The sequence below is a fragment of the Caenorhabditis remanei genome, chromosome III (genome assembly GCF_010183535.1).
Source record: "Caenorhabditis remanei strain PX506 chromosome III, whole genome shotgun sequence".
In the NCBI taxonomy this organism is placed as follows: Eukaryota; Metazoa; Nematoda; class Chromadorea; order Rhabditida; family Rhabditidae; genus Caenorhabditis; species Caenorhabditis remanei.
The window spans coordinates 7932590-7952434 of NC_071330.1; the positions used below are offsets into that span (position 1 = coordinate 7932590).

The 19845-nt window shown below is 37.8% G+C and overlaps 3 protein-coding genes across 3 annotated transcripts in view; 2 read left to right on the top strand and 1 right to left on the bottom strand.

Annotated features, from left to right (window-relative positions):
- Positions 1–206: 206 nt before the first annotated feature.
- On the bottom strand, positions 207–678 carry GCK72_009883 (uncharacterized protein; the record flags this gene model as incomplete). The annotated part of the gene is made up of 2 exons (XM_003113115.2): positions 207–288; positions 335–678. The coding sequence occupies 2 exons, from the start codon at positions 676–678 to the stop codon at positions 207–209; spliced, it is 426 nt and encodes a 141-aa protein (XP_003113163.2).
- A 1118-nt stretch (positions 679–1796) lies between these two features.
- On the top strand, positions 1797–2114 carry GCK72_009884 (uncharacterized protein; the record flags this gene model as incomplete). The annotated part of the gene is made up of 1 exon (XM_003113326.2): positions 1797–2114. One exon carries the CDS (start codon positions 1797–1799, stop codon positions 2112–2114), a length of 318 nt encoding a protein of 105 aa, XP_003113374.2.
- Positions 2115–8736: 6622 nt separating this feature from the next.
- GCK72_009885 (uncharacterized protein) overlaps positions 8737–19845 on the top strand; it is a gene marked incomplete at both ends in the record, with an annotated part of 48856 nt that continues 37747 nt past the window's right edge. Inside the window, 16 exons of the mRNA XM_053727579.1 lie at positions 8737–8811; positions 9027–9126; positions 10513–10611; positions 10979–11031; positions 11098–11213; positions 11262–11608; positions 11655–11886; positions 11934–12509; positions 12561–13600; positions 13650–13979; positions 14024–14124; positions 14172–15084; positions 15132–15302; positions 15352–15821; positions 15981–17373; positions 17424–19798. Coding sequence (XP_053587156.1) covers positions 8737–8811; positions 9027–9126; positions 10513–10611; positions 10979–11031; positions 11098–11213; positions 11262–11608; positions 11655–11886; positions 11934–12509; positions 12561–13600; positions 13650–13979; positions 14024–14124; positions 14172–15084; positions 15132–15302; positions 15352–15821; positions 15981–17373; positions 17424–19798 — 8391 coding nt within the window. The remainder of the gene's footprint in view (positions 8812–9026; positions 9127–10512; positions 10612–10978; positions 11032–11097; positions 11214–11261; positions 11609–11654; positions 11887–11933; positions 12510–12560; positions 13601–13649; positions 13980–14023; positions 14125–14171; positions 15085–15131; positions 15303–15351; positions 15822–15980; positions 17374–17423; positions 19799–19845) is intronic.

Consider the following 19845-nt stretch of genomic DNA (forward strand, 5'->3'; position numbering starts at 1 on the left):
CCATAAAATGTCTTGCTTCCATAACATGAGCAGTTTGCACTTCTCCACACCATTGCATATTTTTGAGTATTTATTTTTCATGCACTTTTTCGTACTGTGATAATAAAGTTTATTGGAAACCCCCAAAATAATTAATTAGTTTAGTGAATAGAAAGTGCCACCGACCCAAATAATAAGAATAAGAATTGGGTAGAGAATAGAATCCTCTAGATGTTGGAAATTTGATCGTTGCATCGGATAGTAGCACCAGTGACGAAGGAGTTGAGGTCTTTCACGACTTGAGCGAAACTGAAAATATATCTCGAATTTGTAAAACTGCGATGATAAAACTTACAGTTGAGCGATTCCGCAGTCAGTTTCAATGAACATGTATTTGAGAACACTTCCTCCGTCGACTCCAGTTGCAACCTGGCGATGAGCTTTGTCCAAAAGCTCTTCGTATTCTCTGGTTAGCTCGTTCTCGATTCTCGAGAATTCTAAGTCAGTAGCCGAGGTGAGGGTAGTTTTAAACTCAATGTGGGCAATGTTGACGACAGCAGCTGATCTGCGCTTACGACTGGTACCATTACCAGTTGCGTTCGGTGTCGATGCTACTGGTTGACTGTGCAAGTTTCCACACATCTCAACAACTCCAGCGAAGATGGCGAAAAGAAGGAAAACGCGAATGGCTGCGGACATTTTGAACTTTGATAGAATAGAAGAGAAGACGAAGAAGTGGATGATTCTCACTGGAATATTTCTGTCCTTTTATACCATTTCAGATGTTGACCAGTCGTTTCACTTTTACCATATTTCTTTTGTTAATGAATACGGATGAGAGTGATAAAAATGCATTTTTTGGCCAATACTACAGTTTTTCTGTTCAAATATTAGAGGCTACTGCTTCTGAATATTTATTGAGAAAGTGAATTGGATACGGTTGACTTGAGAAGAAAACATTTATGAATAACTGAAGTAAACTTGAGATAATTCCCAAATGCTCAGAGCTATAGATAATAACAGTTTTAATCCGACAAGAAAATAGCGAAGACAACAGGAAACCATCATTTGATACGTTTTGAAAGAATTTAAAGATTTTTCAATTAAAAATGAGAACTTTTCCAATCCTGTCTTATTTTCATTATTCAACTGTAACCTCCCTGTAACGCTACCAGTTTGTTAACATCTCAAACCATTACAATTTCGAGAGGAAAATATGCCAGGGTTTCTGAAACTGTCATTTTCTGAACAGTAGTATTCTTGATTAAAACGTTTTCGACACAGATTTTTAGGCGCATACGGTATTCAGTCTTGAATGACTTTGAACTAATTTAAAAGATGATGGATGCTGTTTTTGGGTTCTATTTACAAATACTTTCTTGACACAATTATTGTTCGGTACTTTCTGCTTCTTCGAACAAGTTTTTTTCTCGGTGATTCCTTCAAAATTTTCTGAAAATGTTTCATAATTATCTCAGCTTTCTCTGTAAGGAAGGAGCACCAAAAAACCACCGTACAATTGATGTGAGTTTCTGTTGTTTATAATTTTTTATTCAACGTGAAATAACTCATAATTGATTCTTCAATCTTTTACTTCATTTCTTCTATTCGTGATTTGAGAGTATCAATTTGAGTCTGTGTGCAATGGAAGTTTCGAAACAGTGAGTTATTTTCAAGTTACTTACGGGGAACCACAGAAAACACCTATAAATCTTCAACTAGAAAGAGGGATTGAGTTCACGGATCTCTTTTCAATTCTTCAAAAGTATGAATGTTTCAGTTGCGAAGAAAAAAAACAAGATGAATCTCGGAACCAGATGGAAGCGAGAAAAAAGAAACGTCTGGAGCTTCAGAAGAAGTTTGCGAAGGATCGAAAAGAGAGAAGACGGGAAAAGGAACAGAGAAAGTTGGAAGAAGGAAGAGGTCGGAAGTTTATGGAAAGAGAAAGAAAAAAGAAAGAACAAGAAGCGAAAGAATCAAAAAAGAAATTGAACAAAAATGATGTTTGGAAACAAAAATGGGATGAACAAGAGGAGGTTTTCAAGAAGTGGAAAACGGAACAGGGGGATGATCTGAAAGAAAAAGAAGAAGCGAATGAGCAAGAGATGGAAAATGATGGGGGAAATGAGGCTTGAAATTGAAACTTGTTGATTTTTCTAATGAAGAAATGTTCAATTCTATTCCAGATTCTCTATTCGATTTTAATAGAAACAGTTACGGCTTAAATTTCACTTTAGTGTTTCCTGAAATGATCAAACTCCTCCATAGCTATGCATACTACTGGAGGTTACGGAATAAGCCAAGGAATGTTAAATGTCATGTTCTTTATGTAGAATCTGAAATCCAGTGATCAATGGAGCGGAAACAATAAAATATTCTGAAAAGAATAAAGATCACATCTGCAATCAAAGAGATCAGAAATGAAATAAAAAGTATATATTCGATTTAGATGCATGAAAACTTACTGCGTATTTCGAGAAATTCAAAAATTTACTTCGAGTGAACCGATTACTAATTCATAAGATTTCTTCGTCGTCCAGTTTGAATGTTGCCGTAAAAAAGTTCTGTGCAGTTTTTGCTACGTTTTTTGATGTTTGTCAACAATATTTGACCCCATCTGCTTTTCTATTCATTTAGATTGAAACATTACTTTTTCTGTAATTTCCACTTGTTTTTATTGTCTTTACTCTGGAAAAAAGTAGGATACAAACAGAATGATGCCCATACACAGTGATGCGTAGAAAAAGAGCAACATTTGGGAAGAGAGTAGAGGGGAGAGCATCTAAAGTGTCTCCCAAGAATATCCATTTTCAGAGAGACCATCTTCTTATTCTTCTCGATTTTCATTTCAGTGGAATAACGGAAAAAGGACAAAAAGAAGACGAATGTTTGCTCTTATTTACGTTATTATTTTTTGTTTAGTTATTTTTTGTGCACTTGGATCCGTGAGATCTAGTTTGAAGGTTTTTCTTCTGTGATTTAATTGAAAACTAGGCTTACGATACTTCAAAGTTACTGATTTATCGCCATGGTAATAGGGATATAAAGTATCTCTTCTGATAATGTTTCCGATGTCTGTCCCTTTTTTATCCTGTTCCCACCTCAGGACATTTTGGAATGTATATTCTTCGTCCAATCCAAACAACACCTGATGGCAAGAACTTGAACTTTTGGAAAACACATCTGCGTGCCATGTCAAACAATTATTTTCCTCTTTTCCAATCTGTGTCAAACATGAAAGATTCTTTTGAGCTCATAAAAACGCGTTGAAATTAATGAGATCTTACACATTTTTTTCGTTGAAAGTGTGTGTGTATGTCAGTCTCATATCACTTAAATGTGTTCAACATTTGTCTTCATCTACTGGCAAATTGGTGGTCCAAGCGGACGCGTGTTTAGAAGAAACAAAAGTGTTTGGGAGTAGAAGAAGACGAGATTTCTAATTGCGTGACAGAAATTCTCTGGTTACTTTTGATTTGAAATTGAGATTTTTATGTTTTAACTTGCTCTTTTGTATTCCTTGTTCTTTTTCTTTTTTACTTTAGATGATATGATTCCCAAGTACATGAGTCAACGAATCAACATCCGATTGTCTCATATGGAAATTATTGTCATTTCATCGCACTAGAATTTTCATACTGAAAAAAGGGATTACGATCAGAAATAGGATGACTGCTTTCGAATATCTGAACTTGTTCGATTAAATGATATAATTTTGTACAATGCACTTATTCGAAGTGTTACGTCATTATCAGTGTTCCATGTTCCCTTCTCCTTTTTGTTTAGTACTTTCCTACTGTAATTTGACTCCTTTCGGGAATCCCATAGCTTCTCTTTTTCTCTCTTTTTCTGCAAAAATGGTCGACGACCTTCGTCCTTTTCCTCTGGAGTTACAGTAATCCATTTTTTGTATTTGTTTTTTTTCAAAAAGAATAAACAAATTCGATGACTTTGAACAATACGAAATGCCCTTGAACGGAGAAGCCGCACTTGTAGTTGTATTGTTTTTTTCTCTTTCGACCCCACCAAAATTCGGAAATAAATCTTAATTTCCTAGTCGTATTGCCATCTGGAAACGTTTGAAGAGATCCTCCGATTGTAAACACTTTTGCAAAAACTAAAAACTACGGACCACATTTCCGTGCACTTTTTTGAGAAGCATCTGGAAAAGTTTAGAATGACTTAAGAATAGACAGATAGTAAACGACAAAGTTCGTTTTCTCTCTTATTTTTAAAACTTTAGTCTTCTACAGTTTCTGTTTATTTTTGTTCCCGAGAATTCACACCTTTCGAAATAAGAATAGAGCATAGAGCACGGAGAAAAGTGTAGAAAACAAGAAAACATAGATGCAACAAGAAATGAAATGAAATCAGTTCACACATTCTTCAACCTTCTTTTCTACTCTCTCACTCATCTTCCCCCTTGCTTTTTTCTTGAAAATCTATCTCTTTTTCACTTTTTTATTCTTGAGATGAAAAGGAACATTTAAATTGTTTTATGATTTTGTTTGTTCTGAATCTCTGTTTTGATGAGCTCGATTCATCTTGATTTTATGCTTTTCGGATCCTCATAGCATCATGGAAACCGATGAATCTGTCATAAAAGTCGAAAGTTCGTCTTCTTTTTCCTAAATCTTTCTTTTCAAAAAGTGGAATGTTTACGTTGAAAAAAAAGAAAGAAACGAGAGGATCCGTTGGGTCCCCTTTGACAGGTTTTGGCAACACATTACGAAAACTTTTGAAGAAAAGGTAGAAATAAGAGAAAGAGGTATATTGAATACCTGCTGAGTCATCGATCATAACTTTAAACAATTGGCTCATTGGCAAAATGAGAACTGAGAGACTAGTAGACGCAGAAATAGAGAGATATGAGATTGAAGATGAAGTGCTCCAAGTAATTTTGTGAATTTTTTGAACACTTTTTGAGTTGGAAAAATATTTAAAATATCAGTAACCTCCGAAAGATAACAATAATAACCTTGTCACCATATCGGGGAATCGAATACTACTGGGTCGGAATTAAGTTTTTTTCGTTCTATTTATGATATGTTACTCTACTGCAAAATGTCTATAAAAATAACATTGCCGACTACACTGGGATGAGCAACGGGTTTCCGAATGCGATGAAAATGAAAAGAGTGATAACTCATTCCGATTCTTGATTTCACTCAAATATTAAATGAGTCTGATTTTCAATCTCTAGTTTCACGAACTTCGTATCTTTTGAGAAATATTGGAACATGATGAAAAGTGCAGCAGAAATTTTGACAAAACGACAAATCAAGTTGAAAGATAGGTGCCGCTACGAACAATTTTTGACGCCTGTCATCATCAAAAAGTTGCGAAAATTGAGCGGACTTCTCTTTTCAGATCTCTTCTTTGAAGAGAGCATCATCTACTCATTTTCCCTAAATACTTTACACCTATCTTCATCACTCGTTCTCTATATCTCTTACTCTTCAATGCTATTCTCAAACCGTCTAGCCACTGCCCACTATCATCATCACCAACGGGCAAAAGGGTCTTCTTCAGGTTGAAAGCGATTGTTTAGAGGTAGAGAGAGATGTGAAATGAGCACCAGAACCGACAAATTGCTTGCTCGCCGAGCTAGTTTGGAAGATGAAGATATTTATTTTTTTTGATCTACTAGTTCTCTCTTCAGGATTTTCCCTGATTCCTGGCTTGTCTTCGGGATGGTCGGCTGGCAAAACAATCTGTCAAAAAACAAAACATAAATGTGGCGACTGGGAAAAGGGGGAGGAGAGGGTACCCGGGTAACAAACAACACTTGTTTCTCTTTTTCTTAGGTTTCCTCCTTTTTTCTTTCAATTTTCATTCTTTGACTTAAACTTTTTGAAAATCTTAATGATATCCTTTTGCTGAAGGGACCCAGATTTATGTATCTTGACAGCTACCGTAGTTTCTGTATTCCTGGAAATATTAAATTTTACTTTTGTGATTTAGAGGCGTGGATTGTAGCAGAAGGGAATTTCTATATTCTGCAATTCCTGGCTATGTGAGAATCTCTAAATAATTGACTGTAGTGTGTTCATTGCTAAATTCGACTCACCTGAAACTGAAAGTCAGTTCATGATGCTCATGCTCTTATCTTCTTCTTGTTCATTTTTTGTTTCTCTGCAAAAACAAATTAAGAGAATCTCCCAACCATTTTTTGTGATTACCTGTTCTGACATCGATTTTTTAAACTCTTGACACAACATTCAAAATAATTCTCTAAGGCAGCAGACAGATATTCTAAAGTCCTGATGTTCAGATATCCAAGTGTTCCTCGAAGTATCATTTTTTGCAAATCGTGGTTCTTCCAAAAAACCATAAAACTCCCTGTTTTTGCACTCTTTTCCGGCGGTTGCTCACCATCAAATCGTTTATGCATTTTTATAGTTGGAGGAGGGTTATGGTGGTGTCCTCTGCGAAGTCCGGGGGAAACATTTTGTTTATAATACACCCTCTTCATAGAGCAGCAGTAGCCTTCTGGTGAATGGCTCACATGTCGTCCTCACCACACTTGACTGTCAATTGCACACGTTCTTCTGATATACTTTATTTCTGGAGATTCGACCAGTTTTGTTGTTCCGAGGATAAGGATCACAAATCACTTTCAGATGGTCAACAGTAGTTATTCGAGAGACATTTTTGAACTCTTTTTATCGATGGGCTACCGTATCTTTCGTTGTATATTTAGCTTTTGATTTAAATAGAAAAATGACGATTATCTCCTTGTAACTCTCTTCAAAAAGATTCATCACTAATCAGATTCTTATTCTTTTGGAAAATTGTCTTCACTTGAGAAAATAAACAATAGAGAGTCAATGTCCTTTTCCGGACAAGTATCGGTCTGTAGAGCTTGTTAGTAAGAAATATCCGTTGAATTGAAAAAGCGTCCTACCAATTTTCTGAACTTTTTCCTTTCCGTGCATGTTCATTTTTGTAGAATTCATTTCCCCATATTTTATGTATTCACTCGGCTCTTGACACTTCTGATTAACTTCTACACATTGCTCTGAAAATGGAAATCCTAAATTTCAAAATTCTGACCGAAATCTTATAAACCTCTTTTATTAACAGTTATCTTCAATGCCATTCAAACAGATGTTCTCATTCTTTTTGTCATCAATAAAAATGAATTGCCATCTTGATGAAAACCGCCACCCAGCTGTCTTCTTCTTCTAAGATATCATAACAATGAGGTCATAACTTTCCTGATCTGATTGACTCATTCTGATCTCCCCGAAGAAACTATCATTATTCTGAAGTACCAGAGGAGAAAAGGGTCCCTTCGAAACGAAATAGTGTAGCATTCGATGACGGATATCATTTTGTTGTGTTATGCTTTCTCTCTGTTTCTTATCTATTTATCTCTCATTATATCTCTTTTCTAAGTTCTCTTTTCAAAATGAATGAACTCATCCGGGAGTCTTCCTCAGTCTCCCCCGGTGGAAATTCATTTTGATGTGTCAAGGAATGATGAATTAGTGCATTCTTCTCCATTCGATATATATTTTGTTATTAATTGGAGTCACCTTCTAAAAGTGCTCTTTTTGTTTCTTCTCATTTTCTTAAATCTCTTACTCTCTTCGTTTTTTGTTTATAAAATATGTCATCATCATCTTTGACCCTTATTACTTTTCTCATGTTCTTCTTTATTCTTCTAAACATTTTCTTGATTTTGTAAACTATTTTTCAATGACTCATCATTTCGAGGGACCTTGCAAAACTAACGAGACTGCGGGGGGAAAAGAAAGTTCATTTGAAATTTGATAGGTGTTACAATGTTCCAAACACTTTAGTCTTTGAGGAACTTTTCTAAATTTTGTAGTATGTGTTTCGCTGGATTCTGCAATATGGATTCCTTTGAATGAATTGAACAAATCCTGAACGTTAACAAATTTTAAACTCGTCTTGGAAGACTGATCTGTATCACCATTCGATTCTTTTTTTCCAGTTTATTATGGATTAGGACTTACAAAATATACAAGGCATTATATCACGACGTCCTCAACCCGCTTGAACCCAACTCTGTCTCTTATACATAATATCCGAAAATTCTACGAGAGCTATCAAACATACTGATGGGAACTGGTGCTGAAAAAAGAATGCTGATTCATGAATTCAGCATTTGAGAACTACCGTAATCTTTGCTGATTTTGCTCCACTTCTGAATGGTCTCATATTACAGAATAGAACGTTGTCCTATTCTCTTCACACCATAACACATACTGTCCTCATGATGTGGGGAGTTCTGTTGCAACTGGATACGTTTTGATATCACAAACGCCTATATTCATAAACACTTTTTCGTTTACTTTCTCTCTTTTTTAAACAAATCAACACACACTTTCACACCTTTCCACCTCATTCTACTCTCATTCCGTCCCCCATTGCCCCCTCTTCTACTATTCGAATCCTGATTTATTCCTCTTTGTGCTCTCCTCAGAGCACATGTTTATGTACCATCTTCTCCTTCTTATACATTCTTCTCAGTAAACTCAACATGTCCTTTATATCGGTTGCATAACTTGTTACTATTAATGATAACAACGGTATCTTTTTTCTGATCGATTGCTCTTTTTCCAGACAACACCACCAAACAACAATCCACCATCTTCTTCGTTTCTAATATCACCGCAATTTATTCTATGGACCACTTTGATTTTGTTGAATAACATTTATTGGGTTAGTTCACTAATTGAACGAATATTAAGGAAAAAAATTATTTCAGAAATCTAACGAAGCACGATGGGCGGCCGCAATTGGCTGATCCGATCGGCGTTTTTAGTCTCAACTTTATTGATATGCATCAGCATTGCTCAGGTTGGTTATTTGATTATTTCAATGAAGAATTCCTATTTTTAAAAGTATTGACAGTATCATATCTTATCAATGAAGGCACATTAATTGACACTGTGAAAACAGAAGAATGGTGGCTCAAAAACGTTAAATAAATGTAGAATACTTTGATCTGTGGCAAGGACTGTAATACGAGAAAACCAGTTTCCTATCAGAAATCACAAAACTCGCCATTTCAGGAACTACTTCCGTCAATCGAAGTAGAAAGCCTAGCACAAGATCTTCAAATTCAAGAATGGATGCGTACACTTCGACGCGTCAAACGCGCCCCAACCAGAAGTGAGTCACTAGTTTTGAGTTTTGCATGAATGCTACAAAAATGAAAACTATCTTGAATTCTCTTTCTATATCTCTGCGTCTCTTTGATATATATATGCTATCTTCTTCTCTTTCTCTTCATCCATAGATTTCTGTAACAGGTTATATCCAAGAATGCTGCACAGTTCGTAATTCCTCTCGTCGAAGTTTACCAGGTGATTCATATTCATCCTCATAAAATCTGATTTTGTGTCTCTGATTTTTCTCTTCTCTCTGATATTTGAACATACCTCTTATTTTGTCTAGAATAATCTTTCTGAAGACAAAAAATCTTCCAGAACTTCCGGCTTCATGCTCAACAAAACAGAATTCCGGTGGTAAATTTAGGCTGCCAAATTGGCCAGAAGCATGTGTTATTGCTGAACTTGAACTGATCTGAAATGCAAGAATCTAGTCTGAAAATGATAAAGTCATGTTTTTTATGAGATAAATGACTATGAACAAGTAACCAATGCAATTTTGTTGCGGTGTGGCATGGTTTTTGAAATGAGATGAGCAATGAAAATGAGCAATAATTATGTATTAATAATGATAATTATTGACAGTTATAACTCCGCTGCCACGTCTTCAATTTTCTTTTCCAGGTTCTTGTATCTGGTTACTGTAGATTTCCCGTTTTTTTATTATGACGAAGCAAACAAGAAACAAATCATTTCTAACCAATCAAAATAGACGAAATTCTCTCAATCACGAAAACTTTCATGGTAAAACTTTTATAATAAAAAGTAACAGATCAAACTTCAATTTACAATTTTATTTTACCTGAATTCTTTCGTTGTCTCGGTAAAATACAGTCACAAAACATGGTGAACTTATTTGTATGGAATCTTTCTAGTCAGAGAAATGTTCATCAAACTCAGAGACACAGGACAGATTCTTATAATTTATTATCTCTTCATCACCTCTTCTATCTGAAAATGTTCTAGACGTTCAACCAATTCTGGTGGTATTACCTGGTTTTGATCCAGCCCGTGCCTCCCCCTACTTTCACAATCTGATGTATCCGGAGCCGTTAGTCAGACGACGCGCGAAACGAGCCAGATTTTGTCCGATATTGGGTTGAGTAATTAAGTGAAAAACCTCAGTTATTTTATGTGGCATTTAGGAATTTTAAGCTGTGATGATGATATTGGCTGAAACATCTGAAACTCTTCTTGCTTTGCATCTGTTAATAATTGCTTTTAGAATAAGAATAATCTGCTATTTCTAACGATCTTGTCCGTCCCTCATCATATCTGAATCTGAATCTCAAACCGTCATTTTTCAAATTTCAAAACTCATAAAATATAAAGTACTCGGTATAAATGGCAAACCATAAACCCACACACTCCTCCACAAAAATCTCAGATAACCGACCAGAACCAGTGGTTGTTGGTCGAAACGGGACCGGTAAATGTGTGATATCAGCTGATCGCGCATCGCATTTTTGCGGAATGGAAGAAGAAGGTGACCACTGAATATAACCCCTAAAATATAATTAATATTGTGATAGTTTTAGTGGCAAAATAATTATACGTATTGGTGGTTTGTGGTTCGTGGTCTTTTTTGAAACTAAAAGTTGAAATTTTCAAGCATTGTCAAGTATACGGTAATCGTTGGAAGCTTCTGTCCATTTTGTGATCGTCCATCATTGATTAATAGATGTTGTGTTAGCTCGTTCTCTCTAATTTTCAGTTTTCTCTCTCATCCCTAAATATCTAACATGTCCCTTTAACTCTAACTTAATGCATGTGGCTTGGTGAGGTAGTGTATGTCATCGTAGACTGTATGCAAGTGGATCGACGACGATCATCGTCCAACGCAAAAATTGCAGTGTCCGCACCTCCGATTCCGCCGCCAGATGAGGGAAAGTGTATCATCTCGAAGGTGAGTTCTTTGGAAATAACAATGATGTCACAATAGGTGAGTTTGAATGTATGTTTTTGATTACAGGCATCAGGCCGTGAGATTTGTTATCCATCGTACAGTCAACTTGATACAAGTTGTACTGACGTCACGGGACAATCATCGAATGGACTTGTTGTACCTCCAGTTGTACCACATGCTACGTATGTTGAATGATCTGGAAATAATTTTAAAAAACATTTTGATTCCAGTGTCCGCGCGATGGCATTCGTCCCACCGGATAATCTTCGACGTCTCATAATTCAATACTATCGTCAGCAAGGAAAACATCAACCAAAGAATGCAACATTCTCTCCAAAATCCTTTCTTTTCGTAAAATATCACTGTGATTATGGATACGAAATGGTTGATGAGGTGGATACAATGTTCTGTCAGGACAAAAAGTGGGTTATGACACCTCCAATGTGTCGTGGACAAGGATTATGTGGTGCTGATAATGGTGGATGTTCTCATACATGTATCTCGTATAATGATGAAAAAATTGAATGTAAATGCCCAAGAGGAATGACTTTGGATGTAGATGAGAAGACTTGTATCAGTGAGTTGATCTTTCTATTCGTTTTAGATCATTTGAAGATTTCCAGAGCCTGTCCCAAAATCTCTGTGTCGTTCACTCTCTGGATGTACTTGTAATGGAATTACTGAAACACAATTCGCTTGTTCTTGTGGAGATAACAAACAGAAATGTCTTCTTCTTGCTGGTCCACCAAAAATTTACATTGAACCACAAGGACCGTACGAGGTTGCTCCAGGAGGAAATATCAATATCAGTTGTACCAGTGTCGCTTATCCTTTCCCAGATATCTATTGGTTCAAGTGAGTTCTCGAGATGTAATATGAGATATTCGTAAGCTGTCTTTCAGAAATCAACGAGTCAATACAGATGGACAAGAGCACAATACTCTTCGCGCTTCCCAGATTTTGATCATCAAAGAGATTTATCGTAACGAAGAATTCACTTGTGTAGCTGATAACATCCATGGATCAGCTAATCGTACCGTATCAATTGTTGTCACTGGACCAGGTTCTGCCCCTCATTTGAAATCTGCATCTGCGGGAAGAACATCTCTGACCGTTCGATGGGAGCCTCCAAGTATCATCAATCGACCAATCACAACCTACACATTGTATTATACTAATAACCATCAACAACCTGTAAAAAATTGGAAGAAACTGGAAGTGAAGGAGCCAACGAGAGAAGTCGCAATTCCAGATCTTCGACCAGATACTGCTTATTATGTTCGTGTTAGAGCAAATGATCAACTTGGTGCAGGAAAATTAGGAAATCAAGTTCAAATCAAGACATTGAAACCAGCAGTTCGTCCGTATGTCAACATTGTTGAAGGAGATGAAATCAGAGTTCCTCCGATGACACCTTTTGAAATTGATTGTAATGTGACAAAGGCTGATCCAGTACCAGTTCTTGTTTGGCTTCACAAGCAAGTTTCATCTGTTCTGTGTATTATATAAAATAAAACGTGTTTTTTCAGAGGTCGCTCACTCAACAAAGGAAGCAAGACTCAACACATCAAAATGAAGAACGGAGGAGTACTTGAGAGCACCCAATTCTCGTGTGTCGCTGAAAATGAAGCAGGAAAATCAACAAAGAAAATCAATGTGACCGTAACTGGCCCAAGTGCTCCAGAAAGAATTCGTTATCAAATTGACGGAGATAAAGTGACACTTCAATGGGAACCACCACAGATTACAAACGGACCAATGGCTGGATACGATGTCTTCTATACAGATGATCCAAGCGTGCCACGTGATCAATGGAAAGTACATCATATTGACGATCCAAATGCAAGAACAACAACTGTTCCAAGATTGAATGAGAAAACTCCATACAACTTTGTGATTGTCGGAAGAAATCGTCTTGGTCCAGGTCTTCCTAGTGCTCCTTTCACTGCTACAACTTGGTTGGCTGCCAAGCCACCAGTTGTTTTGTTGGAACCAGATGATGAGGTCACAAAAGAACCAAGTAATGATGAGATGATTATCGAATGTGGAGCACAAGGAGTACCAAAACCAAAGATTATCTGGCTCTGGAGTGGAACATTGATTGAAGACGGAAAGGATGAATTCAGAGTGTATGATACTACTCCGACTGATGCACAAGATCGTACAAGAAGCAAGTTGATTGCTCAAAGTACAACAAGAAGTGGAGTGGCCACGTGCCAAGCTGTCAACTCAGAAGGATCAGATGAGAAAAAGGTTCCAGTCAAAATCCTCGGACCTGGAAGTGCTCCATTGGGAATCACGCCGACTCCAATGCATACTGGATTTGATGTTGCTTGGCAACCACCGAAGATTACAAATGGAAGAATCAAGGATTATGTTGTGTACTACACGAAGAATCCAGATGCACCGTTGTCCGATTGGAAATCTATTACAGTTCCAGCTGATACCAGAAATCTTACAGTACACGTGGATGATGAAGATACTCCATATGTTGCAAAGGTTCAAGCAAGAACTGATGATGGACCTGGAATCATTTCTGAGGCCTATGAGGTTACAACTGGAAGAAAACGTAAGTTGAATGACATAATTCAGTAAAACTAAGCAAATCCTTGTTTCAGAAGTCCCACTTTCCGTCCGTCTCGAAGTCACCGATCCATCAGTTGACGCATCTTCCGATGAGACAATTGTTGAACCAACTCAACCTATTCATTTCCGATGTGTTGCCGATGGTCGTCCAATGCCAAGTGTCTCATATTCATGGCTTCCAATTAATGCTTCTGAATCCGGAGACGAACCGGTTCCAATTCCAATTCATGCTGATGAAAATCAACCCCATCACTACAACTCGATCCAAGTCTATTCTACAACTGCAACAAAGAGAATCTTGTTGTGCCAAGCGAGAAATCCGGATGGAACTGTCGATGATCGTCATGTATTCATTGTTAACAGTAAGTTTTCGAAGAGTAAAGTGTTTTGATTTTTTCAAATTCAGAACCTGGAAGTGCCCCACAAAACGTTGAAGTCATCGTTGATCCAGACAACAGAGTGACCATTTCTTGGCAACCACCGAAATATCCAAATGGTGATATTACTGTAAGTAAAAAACTACTCAATTGCCAAAGACATAACTAATTTTATAGAAGTACAACGTATACATCACTGGAGATCCATCCCTACCTGTTGATCAATGGCAAGTATTCCCTGTTGATGAGACTACAGATCCAAAACTTGTTCTTCAACGTGGAGCCCTTCAACCAGAAACTCCGTATTATGTGAAAATAGCCGCTGTGAATCCACATGGTGAAGGAATTCATACTGATCCAAAGCACTTTAATACAGTCAGTGGAGCTCCAATCGATGCTCCAACTGACGTTCTTCCGAGTGTTTCAATTGACAACACAGTAAATGTCACATGGTCTCCACCTACTCAGCCACTTGGACCAATCAAGAGTTACACAGTTTTCTTTGCTCCAGAATATGATGATAGTGACTACAAAACATGGCCAAGAATCAGTGTTAATGCTCCAGACGGAGCTGATCATGGAGAAGTGACTCTTCCAAAAGAACAGTTTAATCCAAATACTCCATACAAGATTCGTATTTCTGCAACCAACGATTTATCTGAGGGACCGGCTTCTGAACCGGTTCGATTCGAGACTGGTAGTGGTGAAATTCCCCCAACAATTACTTTGGAACCATCAAACTCTACATATCAAGTTGAACCACTTGGTGCAGTTACAATCACTTGTACTGCTAACGGAGTTCCTCAACCAAAAGTTCATTGGATCAAAGCAAATGGAGAAATTCTTAATTCTGCTACTCTTCAACTTTATGACGTCATCAAGGATTCAAGTGCCACGTGTGTTGCTGAAAATAATGCTGGAAAAACTCAAGAAGCTGTGACAGTTCAAGTTACTGGACCAGGAACCGCACCAAATGAAATTGTTCTTTTGCCAATGCCAAATCAAGAAATCAATGTTGAATGGACAAGTCCAGATGAGGTTAATGGGCAAATCACCAATTATATCATTCATTACGGAGAGATTGCTGAAGGTATCATTAATCTAATTCTAGAGAAAACTAATCGAGTAACGTTACAGATGGAAGTGAACCAACTACTTGGGATCAAGTCGAAATTCCACGTGATGATGTCAATCACAAGTTGGCAAATTTGGAACCAAAGAAGACGTATGCTGTGAGAGTTCAAGCAGTCAGTGATCGTGGACCTGGAGTTATTTCTGCTCCACAAATCATCAAGACATTGCCACTTGGTAAATTATTTCAAAATTGATTACTCTTCAATTTTTATAAATTTTTCAGCACCACAAGCCATCAAAAATCCAATCATTCAAGTTCATCCGAATAACAGTGTCACAATTGAATTCTCTCCGCCAGATGATCCAGAAAATCCAGGAAAGAAAATCAAGGATTTCGTTATTCAATACACAACAGACGAGGAGCCAGATGATGAAAGTGAATGGAAAGAACTCAAATTCTCTGATCCAGATGACACAGATGATACCACAATTGTGAGTATTGATGGAGAGAATTTCAACCCGGACACAAAGTACAATACAAGAATTATTGCTCGCGGAGAAATTGATTCACAGCCAAGTGATTCAACACTATTTGCAACTGGAGATGGAGTAATTGCACCAAGTCAACCAACATTTAATGTGGAGACAGAAGATGGAGTTATCAGAGTACCGGCTGGAACTGATTACACAATCAAATGTGTTTCTGATGGATATCCAGCACCTGATATCAGATGGGTTGATTCTCATGGAAATGTAAGTTTGGAGAAGGAAAATCTTTCAAATTAGAGGGTGGTCAATATGACATCTACTGAAAATAGTTAGTTCAAAGTATTGTTTATTTACAGTTAAACAATAGAAAACTAGCACGATAAATGTTATTATTTATATCACGTGAATGTTTCGAAATTTCAGCAACTCTCCGATGGTTCACTTCTCAGAATCATTGATATTCGTAAGACTCTCAATGCAAAGTGTTTAGCTGAAAACCGTGGAGGACTCAAGGAAACTGACTTGACGATTTTTGTCGCCGGACCTGGAACAGCTCCAGAGAATATTCAATTGACTGCAAATAAGCCAACAACTATTTCCGTTCAATACGAAGTTCCAACAATTTCGAATGGAAATATCAGCAAATATATCATCTATTACACTCCACTTGATGACCAAGATCCAAATCATCAACTCGGACAAGTTCAAACGAAACCAATCAACGAATGGCAGAATGTTCATGACTTGAATGACGGAGTCGAAGGACCAAGAAAAGTTGATATCAAAGATTATATCAGTACAGATACTGCTTATGCTGTAGTTGTTCAAGCAATCAATGATGACGGACCAGGACCATATTCTAATCAATACACAATCAGAACAATGTCAAGAGCAAGAGAAGGACCTCCAGTTGAACTTCGAGTTGAACCAGATGGTCAGAGATCTGCAGTCGCTCAATGGAAAGAACCAGTTACGTCTGATGTTCCACCAATTGGATATGAAATTTATTATGTTAGAGGAGACAAGAGTGTCGAAGAAGACGATTCAGCTGGATTGAATGACTGGATCAAAATTTCAATCGATGATCCATCAAAACTCACTCATAAGATCCAGAATCTTCTTCTTCCGGATACTGATTATGTCTTCAAAATGCGTGCAATCTATCCAGACGGACCGAGTGTTTTCTCTGAACCATGTATCATGAAGACTCTCCCAGATGGAAACGCTCCTTACATTCAAATTTCAACTGGAGATAATGGAGTCGAAGGTAGTACAACTATCCAAATTCTTCCAGGATCTCAAATGACAATTGCTTGTAATGCCACTGGAATCCCATTGCCACAAGTCAAATGGATTAAAGCTGGAAACTATGAAATCGATCCAAGCAGAGTTGATGCAGATGGAAATCATGCTCAATTCTCACTTCAAGTTGCCAACATCACAGAAGACACCACCTTCAATTGTGTTGCTCAAAACCCATTGGGTCATGCTAATTGGACAATTAATGTCAATTTGATTGAAGGATTAGAACCAAACTGGAGAGATGATTTTGTTACTTCAAAATCCGATGGAGGCCAAATTGTTTTAGTATTCAACGATGAACTTCCTGAATATTTGAAACCTCCTAATGAGTGGACAATCCAATATACAGATGACGCAGAACAACCAAAAGATCAATGGGAAACAATTCCATCTGGTGGAGCACCTCTCACAAGAGTTGAAATTCCGAATATGAATCCAGGAACCTATTATTATTTGGTTGTCGACAATCCGGAGAAAGGAATTCAGACTCCAACATTGGTTGTTATGACACCAAGTGAGTTTTCTTTTAGCTTTCGGTTTAAAATAATTTGGTAAATTTTTCAGAACCACCATCTGATATTCGATTCGGAAAGAACAATGATGATGAACAAGTTATCGATTTCAAACCTGCCATTGGTTCAGAACCAGTCAAAGAATATACAATCAGTGTATGGCCAACAAGTGATCCAAGCAACGTCAAAAAGTTTACAACTCCATCGGATGTCACCAGTGGAGTAGTTGTAGATGGTCTTGATCCAGACACCGAATACAACATTCAAGTTGCTGCCGAATTCTACGAAGGAGAAGAACTTGCTAGTGAACCAATCTCAGTGAAAACCCCTCCACGAGATGTTTCTTGTGAATGTGAACATGCATGCACATTTGAACTCAATGAAGATGAGGGAACTTTGGAACCAAAATGTTACTGTCATGATGGATTCCATTTGACAGACGACGGAAAGGGTTGTGAGAGAAACGAAGAGGAAGATGCCACGTCCCAAGCCGTTCTTCAGGTTACACCTCCCTCCATCACAACAAAAGTTGCTCCAGAAGAACTTCCAACTGCTTCAACTGGAGAGTCTGAGGACAGTGGAGCCACACAATCTTCCATTTCTCCTATCGTTGGACCAGATAACAAACCACTTCCCGTCGATAAAAAAGGAAAACAAATAGACAGTGCTGGAAAACCGATCAAATTGGATGAAAATGGAGATCCAATAGCACCAGATGGTACAACATTGAAGAAGAATGAGAAAGGAGAATGGGTTTATCCACTGGTTGATAAAACAGGAAAACCGATTCCAGTTGATGAGAATGACAAACCAATTATCACTGCAATTGATGAGAATGGAGATCCTTTGGTTGAATCAGAAGATGGTGCTTTAGTCACTTCAGATGGAAAACCAGTTGAAGTTGATATTCTTGGAAGGCCTCTGGATAAGAATGGAAATCCATACAAAACGAATGAAAATGGACAGTTTGTAGTAGCAGATGTAGATGGAGCAGAAGTTAAAGAGGAAGATGAAGAAGAAGAAGAGAAACCACCAGTGATTCCATTGTATGTTATTGAAGTTGATGATGATGGGAAGTATTTGGATGAAGATGGAAATGAACTTCCAGTTAATGAAGATGGAGAACCAATTGATGAAGACGGAAACCTTCTTGAAAAGAATGAAGATGGCAGATATGTGATACCAAAGAAGGTAGAAGAAGTGGAACCGACGAAGATCACTATTCTGTCACCCGATGGAACACCGCTTCCTACTGACGCGTCAGGAGCAATTATTGGTCCAAACGGAGATCCGATTCCAACTGATTCAAATGGAAAGCCACTTGCTGCTGATGGATCACCTCTTCCTACTGACAACCAAGGAAATTATGTAATTCTTCCTGTTTCGAAAGATTCAATTGGGACTCCACCGACTGATGAAACTGGAAAAGTGATATATCCAGTTGTTCTTCCTGATGGAACATTACTTTCTACTGATTCCACTGGAAACTTCATCAATAAGAATGGGGATATTGTTGAGAAAGATGATGATGGAAAGCCAATGGGTCCAGATGGACAAGTACTACCAACAGATGCATCTGGAAATTACATTTATCCAGTGACTGGTCCAAATGGAGAAGTTCTTCCAACTGATTCAAACGGAAACCCAATTTATCCAGTTGTTGGTCCAGATGGAACTCCTCTTCCAACTGATGAGAATGGTGCAGTCATTGGACCAAATGGACAACCAATCCCAACTGATTCAAACGGTAAACCACTTTCTCTAGAAGGATATCCTCTTCCAGTGGACAGTCAAGGTAATTATGTTCTTCTTCCAACTGAGAGTGGTGTCACTCAAACTCTTCCAACAGATGATTCTGGTATGCCTGTTTATCCAATTGTTAAACCAGATGGAACACTTTTCGCCACTGATTCAACAGGAAATTTCGTAACGGACAATGGTGAAATCATCGAAAAAGATGAGGAAGGTAGACCTCTTGGACCTGATGGACAAGTTCTTCCAACTGATGCTTCTGGTAACTTCATTTATCCAGTAACTACTTCGGACGGACCACCTGTGTCAACTGATGCTTCTGGAAAAACCGTCTATCCAATTATTGGGGAAGACGGATCTCCATTGTCAACAGATTCATCTGGAGCGGCAGTTGGACCGGATGGAGCACCAATCCCAACTGATGACAATGGAATCCCTCTGGATAAGGATGGATCACCACTTCCGACAGATGCTTCCGGCAATTACGTACTCGTTCCAACCGAGAAACCAAAAACTAAGAGTTATCCCACTGATGATTCTGGAGTCACTATATACCCGATTGTTAAACCAGATGGAACTCTTCTTGCTACTGACTCTAGTGGTGCCTTTGTAACAGATGATGGCCAAACAATTGAGAGAGACTCAGATGGAAACCCACTGGGGCCAGATGGAAAGGTTCGTTTAAACTACCACCTGAGTGTTTTAATTACTGAGGACAATAA